This window comes from Bubalus kerabau, chromosome 17, assembly GCF_029407905.1.
Source record: "Bubalus kerabau isolate K-KA32 ecotype Philippines breed swamp buffalo chromosome 17, PCC_UOA_SB_1v2, whole genome shotgun sequence".
Lineage (NCBI taxonomy): Eukaryota > Metazoa > Chordata > Mammalia > Artiodactyla > Bovidae > Bubalus > Bubalus kerabau.
Genome location: NC_073640.1, coordinates 65,977,665 through 65,992,619, shown reverse-complemented (window position 1 = coordinate 65,992,619; position 14,955 = coordinate 65,977,665). Strand labels below are relative to the sequence as shown.

General features: G+C 44.3%; 1 protein-coding gene across 1 annotated transcript; it reads right to left on the bottom strand.

The window, feature by feature from the left end:
- Nucleotides 1-8,131: 8,131 nt before the first annotated feature.
- LOC129630732 (cationic amino acid transporter 3-like) lies at nt 8,132-13,652 on the bottom strand. Its single transcript, XM_055551228.1, has 11 exons — nt 13,040-13,652; nt 12,330-12,488; nt 10,872-11,049; nt 10,563-10,681; nt 10,046-10,262; nt 9,756-9,895; nt 9,537-9,639; nt 9,169-9,353; nt 8,803-8,969; nt 8,420-8,528; nt 8,132-8,253 (listed from the first exon to the last, which is right to left on the bottom strand). Exons 1-11 carry the CDS (start codon nt 13,575-13,577, stop codon nt 8,132-8,134), a joined length of 2,037 nt encoding a protein of 678 aa, XP_055407203.1. The 5' UTR covers nt 13,578-13,652.
- Nucleotides 13,653-14,955: the final 1,303 nt, after the last annotated feature.

Sequence of the window (14,955 nt, the reverse complement as noted above, 5' to 3'; positions counted from 1 at the left end):
TTAATTGTGCCACCAAGCTGGGATAAGATAAAACTATTTTTCTTGGGGTCACTGGTAGATGGAGCCATTCCAATGGACCTTCTTGCCACAAGCATCCTGTAGGTGTATGCTCTGTGGCAAGAATAATTAAGTCCCATCCTCTGGTAATATTAATCCTAATTAACTGATCATTTAAAGACTCATCCACTTTAACAAGAGCCTACTCTGCCTCACTAGTCAACTTTCTCTTAGAACTGGGACTAGGATCTCTTTTTAAGCAATTAAACAAAGGCTTTAAATCTGCAGTAGTCAGTTTTAAATGTGGGCGTATCCAATTAATATCCCCTAATAATTTCTGGAAATCATTTAAAGTTAGTAAACGATCTCTCCACAGCTGCAAAGGGGCATGACTCATGGCATGGGTATTTAATACCCTCCCTAAATAAGAAAAAGGAAGATTTACTTGTATCTTATCTGGAGCTATCTTTAAACCCCAGCTTTCCAAGGCCTCAATCAATTCAGATAAAATTTATTGCAACAAGGCTCTGTCCTTATGAGCTGCCAAAATATCATCCATATAATGTATCAAATATAGATCTTTATCTTTTCCTCTAACATTTTGCACAGCTTGGTCTACAAATTTCTGACACAAGGTAGGACTATTTTTCATTCCCTGAGGCAAAACTTTCCATTGAAACCTTCTATAGGGCTGTTTAAAATTAGTTGAAGGGAGACTGAAAGCAAACGGTTTATAATCTTGATCAGGCAGCGGAATGGCAAAGAAACAATCCTGTAGATCTATCACATTATATTGAAAAGGCACAGCCACCAGGGAAGGGAGGCCCGGCCGGAAGGCCCCCATGTCTTCCATAGTTGCGTTTATAGCCCTCAAATCTTGTAACAATCTCCATTTTCCTGATTTTTTCTTAATAACAAAAATAGGAGTATTCCAGGGGCTATTAGAAGGCTCTATATGGCCGGCTGCCAGTTGTTCCATAACTAATCCCCAGCTGCCTGTAACTTTTCAGCTGTTAATGGCCATTGCTCCACTCATACCGGGTCATCAGATTTCCAGGTACTAGGGTCGGCAGCAAGAGCAACAGCCTCTAGGATAAATTTGAATATCCCAGACCTTCTCTATTCTTGTTGGGAACCGTCTCTAATGGCGAAACAATTCCCTGCTGATCTTTACCAAGCCCCTTATCAGGATTATACCTCATTTGCAGCATTTGATTAGTAACCTTTTCATCTGGGCTATATAAAAGCATTCCGATCTGAGATAATATATCTCCCCCCCATAAAGAAAAAGGTAGTGAAGGAATCACAAATGGACAAAAAGTGCCTTGTGCCCACTTCTTATCTGGCCATGTCAAAATTTGTGAGCTCTTAGCAACCGAGGGCACTGACCCTATTCCTACCAGGCCGGCACTGGTCAAGCGTGTCGGCCAGGACCAGAGCCAATCTTTTCCAGCAATGTAAGAGATGTCTGCTCCAGTATCTAACAGCCCTGATATTTTATTTCCTTGAATTAAAATATCTTTTAAAGGCCTAAAAGCTAGATCCCTAGATACAAATCCTCTGGGGCCCCTAGCTTGAGAAGTCAGGGTTTTTCCCTGTCTGATAATAAGGTAAAAGCAAAAGCTGTGCTATTCTTTGACCTTTATTAATTTGCACAGTTTTAGTAGGCAGCGAGATCAAAACTTTAATTTCCCCAGTATAATCAGAATCTACTACACCAGGCACCACTGAAATTCCTTGAAAAGAAAGCGAGCTACCCCAGCACAAGTCCTACAATGCCCTCAGGTAGGGGGCCAGCCACTCCCGTTAGAATCGGAGTAACCGGCACGTCAGGGGTTAATATTGTTGCGGTGGTGGAACTGAGGTCCAGTCCTGCGCTACCTGGGATTGATTGGCACGGCTTGTTGTCCCTGCTTGGCAGGACATCGCAGGCAAAAATGCCCCATTTGGCCACAAGAGAAACATTTTTTATTTGTAGAATCGTTTCCACTAGGGTTAATCTTTTTTCTTTATTCTTCTTCTTTTTTTTTTTTAGCCTGTGTGAGGGCCCCCTGAGTGGGTTTTCTCCAAGGAGCAGGCTCTGTATATTGTGCATGCGTCTGCTTTAAAACTCCTTTGTTTCAAAAACACTGTTAATCTTTCTCAGCCTTAGGCAATGCTCTGGGAGGCTTTGGAGGCAAAGTGGGGAACTCCTGGGCCCTGGGGGGCACAAGCAGAGGTGGCGGTGGTCGCCTTAAATAAGAAAGTGGTGGATAAATTTTTAAAGGTTTGCATAGAGGGGGAGGGGGCTCTCCAGGGCCCCCGGCCGCAGCGTCCTGTAAGCCCTCTCCTTCCTCGGGAGGTAGAGCACAGTCTCCCTCCTTTATTTCCTCAATGGCAGAAAACATGATCTGCGCAGAAGGTGGAGACTCTCCACCATCCACCGCTATAGCCTCCCCCATAGTCTATCTAACAGCCTCATGACGGGGGTCCAGGACATTTATAATCATATTCCACAGAGCAAAACCATCTACAGGAACTTTTTCTGGCCCATGCAAAGTATAAAACAAACGTAGAAATTTAGACAGTCTTCCTGTGCTTACTTGACGCCTCTATGGGCTAACATATGAAGTAATATTTCAATAAACATTTGTCTATTCTTAGATGCAGAGAAACCCATTCTTCTAGAGAATATTCTTACTGATTCTGTACCCTCCTCACCCTGCCTAAACTACAGAGGGGTGCCGGCCACCCACAGGTACAATCCTAACCGTCCCGCGTTACATTCCTAGATTATTTACTCTTCAGTGTCCCCTGTTCTGGGCGCCACTTGCTGGAGTCCAACTCCAGCAACCAGGGATTCAACCTGAAGAGATGGACGGTGTCGGCCAATGAGACAGCCTCTCAGTTTTCTATGGACAGCCTGTTTATTCCAAGTTTAAGATTCTCTTTTATACTTTCACAAAAGCATTAGGCCAGAGGTTTGACATTTTCAGTTCCCCCTCTCCCAGATTTATTATCTCCATAAATCACTGTTGTTCTTCAAACAGAGTTCCTGCTTCAGTGATTCTCTCGGAATCAGCCTTATCATCTATTATCTACCTCCTCTAATGTGTCCTATAGTTAACTTGTGATTACATTGTAACTCATGCTACATTCCTCAGTTTCCTACTTATCTTCCTAAATCCTGTTTGCCCCTAACGTCCTGAGCTCGCTATCTCTTAAAAAGGCTTCTAGCTATAGTGTCTCTAAAAATTCCTAACTTCTATAAGCTATAGTAACATATGCTACTTTACAATATTCCTTAAATCTTTAACTTCTAACTATTTTAATTATTTCTAAGCCCTAAATTCAGTAAACTCCTTTGCCATAAACTTTCTCCTCACAAATAGGCTTCAGATATCAATCCCTCCTGTGGCCTCAAGCTACGGCCTATGTGCTCATCCTGGAACACTCTTTTGTAAAAGTCCTTGATCAAATGTCAATGATTAACTTTATGAATTATTTTCTGAGCAATGCTGCAGAAGGCTTTGTGCCTTCTCATGCTCCTCTCAAGACCAATAAGCACCTTAATATTCCTTTTCAGTCAACTCAGCTGAGGAGAGGAAAAGACAAGTCAGAATTACAAGGCCTAACTCCTTCATCCTGGGATCCGTGCCTGCGGAATGAGGAGAGGGGGCTGGGGACCGTGCCTCCATTTTGTCAGTAATGCCTAACGTGGCTCCCAACACCACCTCATGCGAAGAGTTGACTCATTGGAAAAGACTCTGATGCTGAGAGGGATTGGGGGCAGGAGGATAAAGGGATGACAGGGGATGAAATAGCTGGATGGCATCACTGACTCGAGGGACGTGAGTTTGAGTGAACTCCAGGAGTTGGTGATGGACAGGGAGGCCTGGCGTGCTGCAGTTCATGCGGTCGCAAAGAGTCAGACACGACTGAGTGACTGAACTGAACTGAACTGAACAGAGGAACTTTTTAATGTTGATCTGTAAGATCAACATTTTCTTTTGATCTGTTGATCTGTAAGAGCTTTTTATGTACATGGGATTCTTTCATTATGTGTTGTGTTACATGCATGCTCAGTTGTGTCTGACTCTTTGCGACCCTATGGACTGCAGCATGCCAGACTTCCCTGTGGTTCACCACCTCCTGGAGCTTGCTAAAACTCATGCCCATCGAGTCAGTGATGCCATCCAACCATCTCATCCTCTGTCATCCCCTTCTCCTCCTGTCTTCAACCTTTCCCAGCATCAGGGTCTTTTCCAAGGATTCAGTTCTTTGCATCAAGTGGCCAGAGTATTGGAGTTTCAGCTTCAGCACCAGTCCTTCCAATGAGTATTCAGAACTGATTTCCTTTAGGATGAACTGGTTTGATCTCCTTGCAGTTCAAAGGACTCTCAAGAGTCTTCTCCAGCACCACAATTCGAAAGCATCAATTCTTTGGTGCTCAGCCTTCTTTAATGGTCCAACTCTCACATTCGTACATGAATTACTGGAAAGACCATAGCTCATAGATTAGACCTAGCTTTAAACTCTCATTTTCCTTTTCAATTAGTTTCACAAATATTTTTTTCCCAAACGAATATCATGCATTCCCCTTGATAACAACTTCTAAATAAAATTTTCTCTGTTGAGGGGCACATAAAATATATGTACATGTGATTCTTTTATCACATATTTCATCAAATATAGTTGAACACTTTCTGTATTCCAGACACTATTTTGGCTGCTGGGAAGAAAACAGTATCAAAAGTGTGATGGGCTGAATCCATATCCCTGCTCTCAAATTCATATGTTGAAGTCCTAATCTCCAGGAACCACAGAATGTGACTGTATTAGTCATTGGGCCTGAAAGACGTCATTAAACTTAAACGAGGTCACTAGAGTGGATCCTAACTCAGTATGACTGATGTCTTCATAAGAAGAGGATTAGAATGCAGGGAGTATACACAGAAACCAAGAGGTGAGAGATTTAGCAAATATAAATACAAGATACCTACATGTAGTGAATTTCATAGAAACAGAGAACAATAAAAAAATATATATTTAATACATATATCCTAGATGCTGCTAAGTCTCTTCAGTCGTGTCCGACTCTGTGCGACCCCAAAGATGGCAGCCCATGAGGCTCCCGTCTCTGGGATTCTCCAGGCAAGAACACTGGAGTGGGTTGCCATTTCCTTCTCCAATGCATGAAAGTGAAAAGTGAAAGTGAAGTCGCTCAGTCGTGCCGACTCTTAGCGACCCCATGGACTGCAGCCTACCAGGCTCATCTGCCCATGGGATTTTCCAGGCAAGAGTACTGGAGTGGGTTGCCAGTGCCTTCTCCATATCTTAGATAGATACATATTTTATGCATGTTGATTTTACATATATACATATCTTACTATGTACAGATACAATCACAAGTACAGACATAACTTGTTTTTTTTTTTTTTGGTGCTTTCCAGATAATGGTTCTTTTTTTTCTTTCTTTCTTTCTTTTTTTTTTTTTTTTGACAAATTGAAGATTTGTGGCCACTGAAGTTAATGTTTACCACATTTAAAAAAATATTTTAAAATCAAGGTACGTACATTATTTTTTTACAGAATGCTCTTGCACACTGAGTAAAGTGTAGTATGACATAACTTTTACATGTACAGGGAAACTAAAAAATTTGTATATGACTCCGTTTATTGCCAGTTCTTTTTATTGGGTTGTCTGGACTCAACCAGAGATATTTCCAAAGTACGCCTGTGTGGGTGATAGTATTTGATTAATGAATGAATCTCCAGTTTGGGTCATATCACTTACTTTATTTTGTTTGTTGCACTGTGCAGCTTGTGGGATCTTAGTTCACCCATAAGGGACAGAACCCACAATCCCTGCAGTGGAAGCTTGGAGCCCTAATAACCAGACCACCAGGGAATTCCCCATACCATTCAATAGTTATGAAAATGCACCATTTTATTTCCTGTAGAATTACCCACATTCTGGTTTCAGTTAATGGCACTTTCAGTTGAAATGTGAATCTATCTGTCCTGTCCACTACGAGCTGGTGGTTGATTTGGAGGCTTGACTACATTGTGATTCAACTTTTCATCGAGTCTTGCCTATCACAGCACATGGAGTAGCACAGGATATCCGGTTGTCCCGGAAGTAAGGGAAGGATGATAATCAGGTGAGGTCAACCTCTTGCATCAAAGTTTTACCAACAGTTTCAGTCTCCGTTACTTGGATCCTACACCTTTAATTTCATCACGGCTCTCAATTTGGTGACTTTCCTACTTCTGTTCAACCTCCTCCATCTATTTTAAAACTATACTTACTATTTTTCTTATTTGGCTGCTCCAGGTCTCAGCTGTGGCACCTGGGGTCCTTCATTGTGGCATGAAGACTCTCCCTGCGGCAGTCAGGCTTCTCTCTAGCTGGGGTGGGCAGGCTCAGTCACCCCCTGGCATATGGGATCTTAGTTCCCTGACCAGGAATCAAACTCATGTCTTCTGTATTGGAGGGTGGATTCTTAACCACTGGACCACTGGGGAAGTCCCCTGTTCCATCTAGTTTTAATTCATCTAATAACTTGCTACTCAGTTTCTTTTTTAAAATTATTATTTTATTTATTTATTATAGGCTGTTCTGGGTCTTTGTTGCTGTGTGGGCTTTTCTGTAGTTGTGATGAACAGGGGCTCCTCTCTAGTTGTGGTGCACAGGCTCCTCATTGCAGTGGTTTCTTCTGGTGCAGAACATGGGCTCCAGGGAATGCAGGCTTCAGGAGTTAACGGCTCCCAGGTTCTAGAGTGCAGGCTCTGTAGCTGTGGCACAGGCTTACTTGCCCCATGGCAAGTGGGATGTTCCTGGACCAGGGATCGAATCTGTGTCTCCTGCATTGACAGGTAGATTCTTAACTGCTGGACCACTGGCGAGGTCCCATCTTCCATCTAGTTTTATATCATCTCATGAGTTTTCTACTCCATTTCTTTTTTTAAAAAATAGTTTTATTTATTTGTTTATTTATGACTGTTCTGGGCCTTTTCTGTAGCTGCAGTGCACAGGCTTCTCATTGTGGTGGTGTTTCTTGTTTCAGAGCTCAGGTTCTAGGGCATGCAGGCTTCAGTAGTTGCAACTCATGGGCAGTAGAGCACAAGCTCAGTAGTTGTGGCCCAGGGGCTTAGTTGCTCCATGGCATGTGGGATCTTGCCAGATTGGGGATCAAACCTGTGTCTCCTGCATTGGCAGGCAGATTCTTTACCACTGAGCTACCAGGGAAGCCTGCTACTCACTTTCCTGACTTTCATCCCTCCTTCACTCTATTTCAGTTGCTCAATCCCACAACCAAACCTCTACTTCATTATAACCGCTGTCTTCATTGTTCATAATCTCCATTTCAAGCATTCTGTCCTGCAACAGCTTACACTTGTCTTTTCAGTTTCACTTCCTATTTTTCAGTTCCACCCAACATTTATCAACAAACCCCTGACCCACCTCTGTCAGTGCCGATTTTTTCCCCAGTTAAGAATTTTTCCTAATTAACTCTACTGTGCAGCTCTAAGAGTCTGAGACAGAAAAGTCAAGAAAAGTGATTATTTTCACTATTGACACTCTATCTCAATAACGCCAGAGGAAAGGCATGAATGAGCATATCCCTTTGTCATTATGAAAGGATCCACTTTATCTGTTATTACTCTCTTTTCCTTAAGGTCAGCTCTGTCTGATATTGATGCAACCCTGCTAGCTTTCTCATGTTACTGTTTGCACAATGTATCTGTTCTTTTCATTTTACTTCCAATATATTTGTGTCCTAATATTTCAAGTGCAATACTGGACACATATAGTGTTACCTGAATTTCCTTCCCATATGGGAGTCCCTGGTGTTTTTACCGGAAAGAGGCAGGAGGGGGAGCTTCTTGCATGCAGGTGAGTATTTTATTTCTTCTTCTGGTTGCTGCTTACATTGTAGTTTTTTGTGAAAATTCATCTTGCTGCACTTGACAAAATTTTTAAAAATTTATTTAAAATTTATGCAAATTTACAGTCACTGTGTCCAAGAACAATAAAATACAGGACTCTAAGTGCATCTGCCTTCACAGTCCATAGAGGCTCACGGTGCCCCTTGAAACAGAAGATCCTCCAGTGCATGGAGGGCTTCCACACAGCATCTACTTCCTGTGGTTAAGATGGCTCAGCATCAGGGATGTTTTTGTCAAGAGTCTGGGAGGTGGAGGCTGGTGGCTGTTGATGATTGTTCCCTGCCAGGCTGTGTCGGATCCCATATCCAAAGTATATGAGAAATCCTAGTAGAGAAACGAGACAATGAGAAGGAAAATTAGGCCTTCTCCTCACTTACAAATGCAAGATGGGCTCCTGTTATGGTGTCTGACACAATATAGGGAAGAAATGGTAGGAACATGGGTGGGTTCAGCCACTCAAGAGGTCTCTTTATCCCAGAAAGTCACTTACCAACTGCATTCCAGACACCAAACTGGGTCCAAGTCCTATGGGTTATCAGCATCATCAGGTAAATGTTCACAAAGATGCTCACAAGTGTGAGGACAGGCAGAGCAGGGACCTGTAGGGAAAGTCAGCTCATGCTGAACACACCCAACACACCCCAGATTTGAAAGGGAGACCCTACTCCACATGGGTGAGATGATTCTAGTCCTTTTCAGGCTGTATGTTCAGTGCCTACTGAGATTGTATGTAAAGCACTGAGTGTGGATCAGGGAAGTGTCTGTTTGTTTTAGCAACTTCTCTTCTCTGGGCCAGCAGTGGATGTTTAGATCTCAAAGCATGCAGACTTTATTTATTCAATATGGATGCTTCTGGTATGTAAGGTCACCTACCTTGAAGTAAAGAGCAGTGGGGTCCTGGGGCTGCCTCCAGATGATGACCGTGACCCCAGTGATGAGCAGCAGCAGCAGCACAGCCACTGTTGTGAGCACGGGGTCTCCAGAGAACACCTGGCTGGGCCACTGGGCCATGATCAGGCCCAGGATGGTCAGCAGGAGAACTGCAAGGGTCACGGAGGAGGAGAACAGGCTGGACTCCAGAAGACAAAGATGTCAGGACCTCGGGTCACACCCCTCCCCAGGCTGCCCACATCAGGAAGGGCCAATATATCTCCAAGATGTCTCAATAGGCAAAGACACAGAATTCCCCTCTATCTTGCCAATTTCAGAATATGACCTAAGAGAAATCCCACAGCTCACCAAGCAGTAAGGTGCATCCATAAATAATCTGGCCAGACTCCTGGGTGGGGAAGGTGTTGATAGGATACCACACAGTCTTCAGGATGTTTGAGGTTCCTGCCTCAGGTACAGTTTCTAAAGGACTTGCTTCACATTCTGAAATATCAATTTCTTCCTTCCTGCTTAAATTCTGTTCTGGTTGGTACCTGAATTGGAGGTATTATGCTAAGAGTGGCCCATACTCATCCAACATCACACAGACTATTCCACATCTGTCCTACCTTAAGCACAGAAGGACATATAGAAAGCAGTATGAATGCACAAGATGGTTACTGCCCCATCAGTCCCCACAAGTCCAAGACCCCAGTCAAGGTGTAGTGGATTCTCACCTGAGAACAAGTACAGAGAAAGCCACCAGGGAGTAAACAAGCAGATTCTCAATTGACATGAGGTTCAGAAGGTCACTGAACTTGAACAGCAATGCCAAGAGCCCTAGAATGAAGGCAAAACAAGTTTGTGGAGGGGGGAGATGGTGGAGGTGGTGAGAAACTGGAGGAAGTACTCAAGCTAAAGAAATTGATCAAAGAAGGAGTGGGTTTGATATTCACCTGAAAGATTTCCAGAAGACATGATGGCCATGATGGGGGTTCTTGTGCAAGCAAAGACACTGGCAAGTCCTTGGAAAAGGAGCCCATCATGTGCCATATCCTTGATCACCTCAGGTATGGGGAAGAAGATGTTCTGGAGTCTGGAAGGGAAAACAGGAACATGAGGACAGACCAGGGCATCTGCTCTCTGGTCTACAAGGTGTAAGGTGTCTTTATCTCTTGTCTCTCAATCCTAAGTGCTGGGAACCTGACCATCTGACAGTAGGCAGGAAGAAAACCATGATACTGACCTGGATGTAAGAGCACAGAGGGTGGTAACAGCCACAACATATCTGGCAACGTCCCAGCCAATGTAGAGAAAAGCCTGCGGCAAGGGGCTCTCAGGGTGAATCAGGTAGTAGGGCACCATGAGGGTGAGCGCAGCTGAGACTCCAGAGTATACCAGAAAGCAGATGAAGATTGTGATCAAGATGCTCCAGGGGATGGAATGACGAGGGTTTAGGCCACAATAAGAAATTAACCACCTTAAAGTATACAATTCCGTGACACTTAGTACATTCACAACATTACACAACCATCACCTCCATGTAGTTCCAAATATGTTCATCACAACAAAGGAAACCCTGCACCCACTGAACAGTCCCTGCAACAGTGATGGAGGTACCATGTTAGGAAAACACACTGGGGTGAAAGCACAAAATCCCTCTCCTTCTTGTACCGTAAAAATAAGCCTAAGCTTCTACCCACCCCTGTGCCCAAGGGGAAGCCCAATCTGTCCCAAACCCCTGATGGGACACACAATGACCATGTTACCTTTAGTGACAATGGCATTAAAACCAACAAGTGCATAGAAACATATCGCTGCTCCCCGGAGAATTCCATCAAGGCCAAATGGCACAAATCCTCCGAAACCCAGAGGACCCAAGCTATGGTGAGAGAAGGAACAAGGAAGAACATGGGTGAAGTGTGTTCAGCCATTTCTACTGGAATCCTCAGTTAATACCACAAGTCCTGGGCTCCAGACTCCCAACATTTGGATCCATCAGCCCTGGTCTCTTAGTCCCAGCTCTGCACCCTCAGCCCATACATTACTAAGGTCAAGGGTACCACCCTAACCTAGAAATGCCACCCGATCCAGGTGTGATGGATGTGTAGTTCTGTTCTGTGAGCTTCCAGTTGTGCAGGTCTCCCTTAATGAAGCCAGAGAGCATGATGAAGATGAGAACCAAGACATTGCTGCCTGTGAACACTTTGGTAATCAGGGCTGACTGGCGAGCTCCCAGAGCAAGTGCCCCTGTAAGAAAGATGGAACATGAGACATCCAAAATAACTAAATCTATAGAGACAGAACACAGACTGGTGGTTAACAGGGGCTGGGAGTTGTGGGACTGGGGCAGATAGATGGACAGTGACTGTTCAGTGGGTGCAGGGTTTCCTTTGTTGTGATGAACATATTTGGAACTACATGGAGGTGATGGTTGTGTAATGTTGTGAATGTACTAAGTGTCACGGAATTGTATACTTTAAGGTGGTTAATTTCTTATTGTGGCCGTCATCTCACAATATACACATTGAACACCTTAATCTTATATAATGTTGTATGTCAATTATATCTCAATAAAATTGAGGAAAAATAGTAAAATTGTTAGTTTTATGCTATGTGAGCTATCTCCCATCTAAAATTACATCTTTAGTTTTAAAACAGCAGAAGGAATTTGTCCAAGTAAATGATTCCAAGCTGGGGTTGATTTTGTGCCCCAAGGGACATTTACCAATGTCTGGAGACAAATATTGGATTGTCACAGTTTGGGACACAGACATAACTGGTGTCTAGTGAGGAAAGCCTGGAATGATACTTATCTGACAATGATAAAAATTAAGAAAATCCTACAGTTCAAAGAGCCAACTCTTTGAAAAAGACCCTGATGCTGGGAAAGATTGAAGGCAAAAGGAGAAGAGGGTGGCAGAGGATGAGATGGTTAGATAGCATCACTGACTCAATGGACATGAGTTTGAGCAAAACTCCAGGAGACAGTGGAGGACAGAAGAGCCTGGCTTGTTGCAGTCCATGGGGTTGCCAAGACTCGAACATTACTTAGGGACTAAACAACAATAACAATGGACAACACAGCCCCCAATACCAAAGGATATTCCAGCCTAGGCGGTCAGTACTGCCAAGGATGGGAAACAATAGTCTATGTCTTGCCTTCCTCTCTCTCATATCCAGACCTTTCTTGGAGGATGGGTTGTGCGTGTGTGCTCAGTTGCTGAGTTGTGTCCAACTCTTTGTGATCCCATGGACCATAGATGACCAGGTTTCTCTGTCCATGGGGTTTTCCAGGCAAGAATACTGGAGTGGGTTGCCATTTCCTCCTCCAGAGGATCTTCCCCACCTAGGGATCGAACATGCGGCTCCTGTATAGACAGACAGTTTCTTTACCACTGAGTCACCAGGGAAGCCATACCCGAGACCCTTCTTCTCAGTCCTAATCCCCCACTATTCTGCCACCCCAAGCCTTTCCCACCCCAGTCCTCTCTCCACACCCCACTCTTCTCACCCTAACTCTGTCTCACCTGTGAACAGCAGCACCACAGCCAGGGCAACAAAGTCTGGGTACGTGGCTAGGTAGTCAGGCATGTACTGAAAAAAAGTTTTCTGTAATGCCTGAGAGATGTGGTTCCCAATCAGGCTGTCAAACGTGGAGCTCCAGGCCTTGGCCACACTTGCACTGGCTGAAGGAGCAGAAGAAGGAACAGTCATTGGTCACATGAATTGAATCACTTCATGCACCATGGTATGTATTTTGGGGAGGAAAAATACAAAACACCAAATCTCAAAGTGTTGCTTTTCATGAGGTGGGGAGAGTAGACCCAGGTGATTCCAAAATAGGTCAACAATTTAATATTATAGTGAGACATCAATGTTATGCAAGAAAACAGGGAAGAGGGAACAAGAGGTCTGGGAGATAAAGGACTAAAAATTTAAATCTAGTGCTAACGGAAACTCCGTGAAGTCAACAGCTGAGCAGAGACTTCAATATGGTGAGGAGATGAGCCTATGGAACATGCCTCCTTCTCACCCACTCCCCACAGTTTCCTTTCCTCTGGAGGAGGGAAGGGAGAGAGAGAGAGCTGAGTAGAATGAAGTTGTGGAGTTTTCCTGACACTATTACTCTCCTTGCCTCACTAAGTGGATGATAGAGTGCTCATAAATGACTGAAGACCAAATCCCCACTCCAAATTTCTGGTCTCAACCCCCACATCCTGTCCAGCCATCATCTCACCAACGATATAGGACAGTATGAGGTTCCAGCCAGAGATGAAGGCCCACAGTTCTCCCACACTGATGTAGCTGTAGTGATACACAGAACCGGTCCACAATATTCGTGTCCCAATCTCAGCATAGCAGAGTCCAGACAACACAGAAGACAGGGCAGCCACCAAGAAGGAGATGATGATCGCTGGTCCAGCAACAAATAGGGCCACTACACCAACCACAAGGTACACGCCAACACCCAGGGTGCTGCCCACACCCAAGACCACCAGGTGGAGGATGTTCAGATGACGGGTCACAGGAATCTCAGACCCCTGTCTGGGCTTCAGTGGCTGTCTGCGGACCAGCTTCTGACCACACTGGCAGGGATCCTGACACCGCATCCTAGGTGGAATTGAGGAGCTGTGATCTGCTGAGAAAGGAAGATGCCAAGCCATGAAGAATGTCCATTCACTCTTGGCCCCAGGAGTCCAATTCCATGGAGCAATGGAGTGATGGGGGGCAGGTGGTGGAAGGACACTTGGGGCAAGTTCTCCATCTCTGAGCATTGGTTTCTTCAGACATAAAGAAGCCTTTTAACAAGTTTCAAAGTTACTGGAAGGGACTTCCCTGGTGGCACAGTATTTAAGAATCTACCTGCCAACTCAGGGGACACAGGTTCAATCCGTGGTCCAGGAAGATTCCACATGCTGAGGGGCAATTAAACCGGGGCACCACGACTACTGAGCCTGTGCTCTAGAGCCTGTGCTCCTCAACTAGAGGAGCCACTGGGATGAGAAGCCCATGCACCAGAACTAAAGAGTAGCCCCTGCTCGCCACAAGTGGAGAAAGTCTGCTCACGAAAATAAAGACCCAGTGCAGCCATTAATTAATTAATTTGTTTTTTTTTAAGTTACTGGAAAGGTTGTTTAAAGAGAAGTGAGGTAGAGTGGATTATGTCTCCCCCGCAATTGTGTGCCTTTGTAAGATGGGTAGTTTTGAGCTGAAGGCAATAAAGACCCAGCAAACTCAGAAGCTTCTTGCCCCTCCTTCCCAACCCTTAACTCCTCAAAATAATGTAGTTTAGGAGGAGAGTTATTACCAGAGATAAATTTTTATCTCAGAAAGACTTGTCTGCATTGCACAGCAAACTTTTGTTCACCAAGCATTTGCTTTTCCCATCTTTCCTGTAGGTTCTCTTCCCCTTGAAGCCCCAGATCCCTACTCCCTTCTCTTTAGCTCAGGGAAGTGTATAAGCCTTAACTGCCTGACTGTCACCATGGCTTAGAGTTTTTATTGGACTCCAATACATAGCAAATTAAACTTGTTCATCTGACTTTTGCTGACTTAATTATTAGACTGGGCAAAGAACCTGGAAAGAAAAGCTTCCTGCCCCACAGAAGCAAAAGTTTCCAACATAGAACCTGGCACAGCAACTGCTTAATTGGCATGAGTCGAATGGATGAAGAGGCTGATCTTTGGATTGAAATCAACCATCCCTGTTGGTTCAAATCCAGCTATACTACATACTAGCTTGTCTTATTTTGCACAAACTATGTACAATCTTTGTCTTCTTTTCCTGTATAAAACAGTGAATAATATTGTCATTGTTTACTCCCTTCCTTGATCTGAGTGAGGTGACTCTTTTAGGAACTTGCTGATCAGAGTGCTCAGACTCCATACATTTCTTCACCAAGGATTCTGAAACCTGGTAGATTTCTGTTCCATTACTTGCAGAGGGAAACGGAATAGGATCTCTGCTCTGAGGCAGAAGGAGATGGAATTTATAGGAGGCACAGACTCTAGCCCAGCTCAGTTAAAGCACCAAACCTGAGTGGTCTCCCAAGTGCCTGCAGGGAGTGGGGGACTAACCTTCATTCTGAATCAGAAATGACAGGACTCTGTTTCCTGCTCCTTTGGGGCATGAAATGTCTCTTTACTATATGG

Excerpts from the sequence above, each read along its gene's own strand:
- LOC129630732 (XM_055551228.1), bottom strand. The coding sequence starts at position 13,577 with ATGCTCAGAGATGGAGAACTTGCCCCAAGTGTCCTTCCACCACCTGCC. Across the intron at positions 9,640-9,755 it reads GTCTTCTGGAAATCTTTCAG|GGCTCTTGGCATTGCTGTTC; the intron begins GTGAATATCAAA and ends CCTTCATTCTAG. Across the intron at positions 8,254-8,419 it reads TGGTGTCTGGAATGCAGTTG|GATTTCTCATATACTTTGGA; the intron begins GTAAGTGACTTT and ends TTTCTCTACTAG.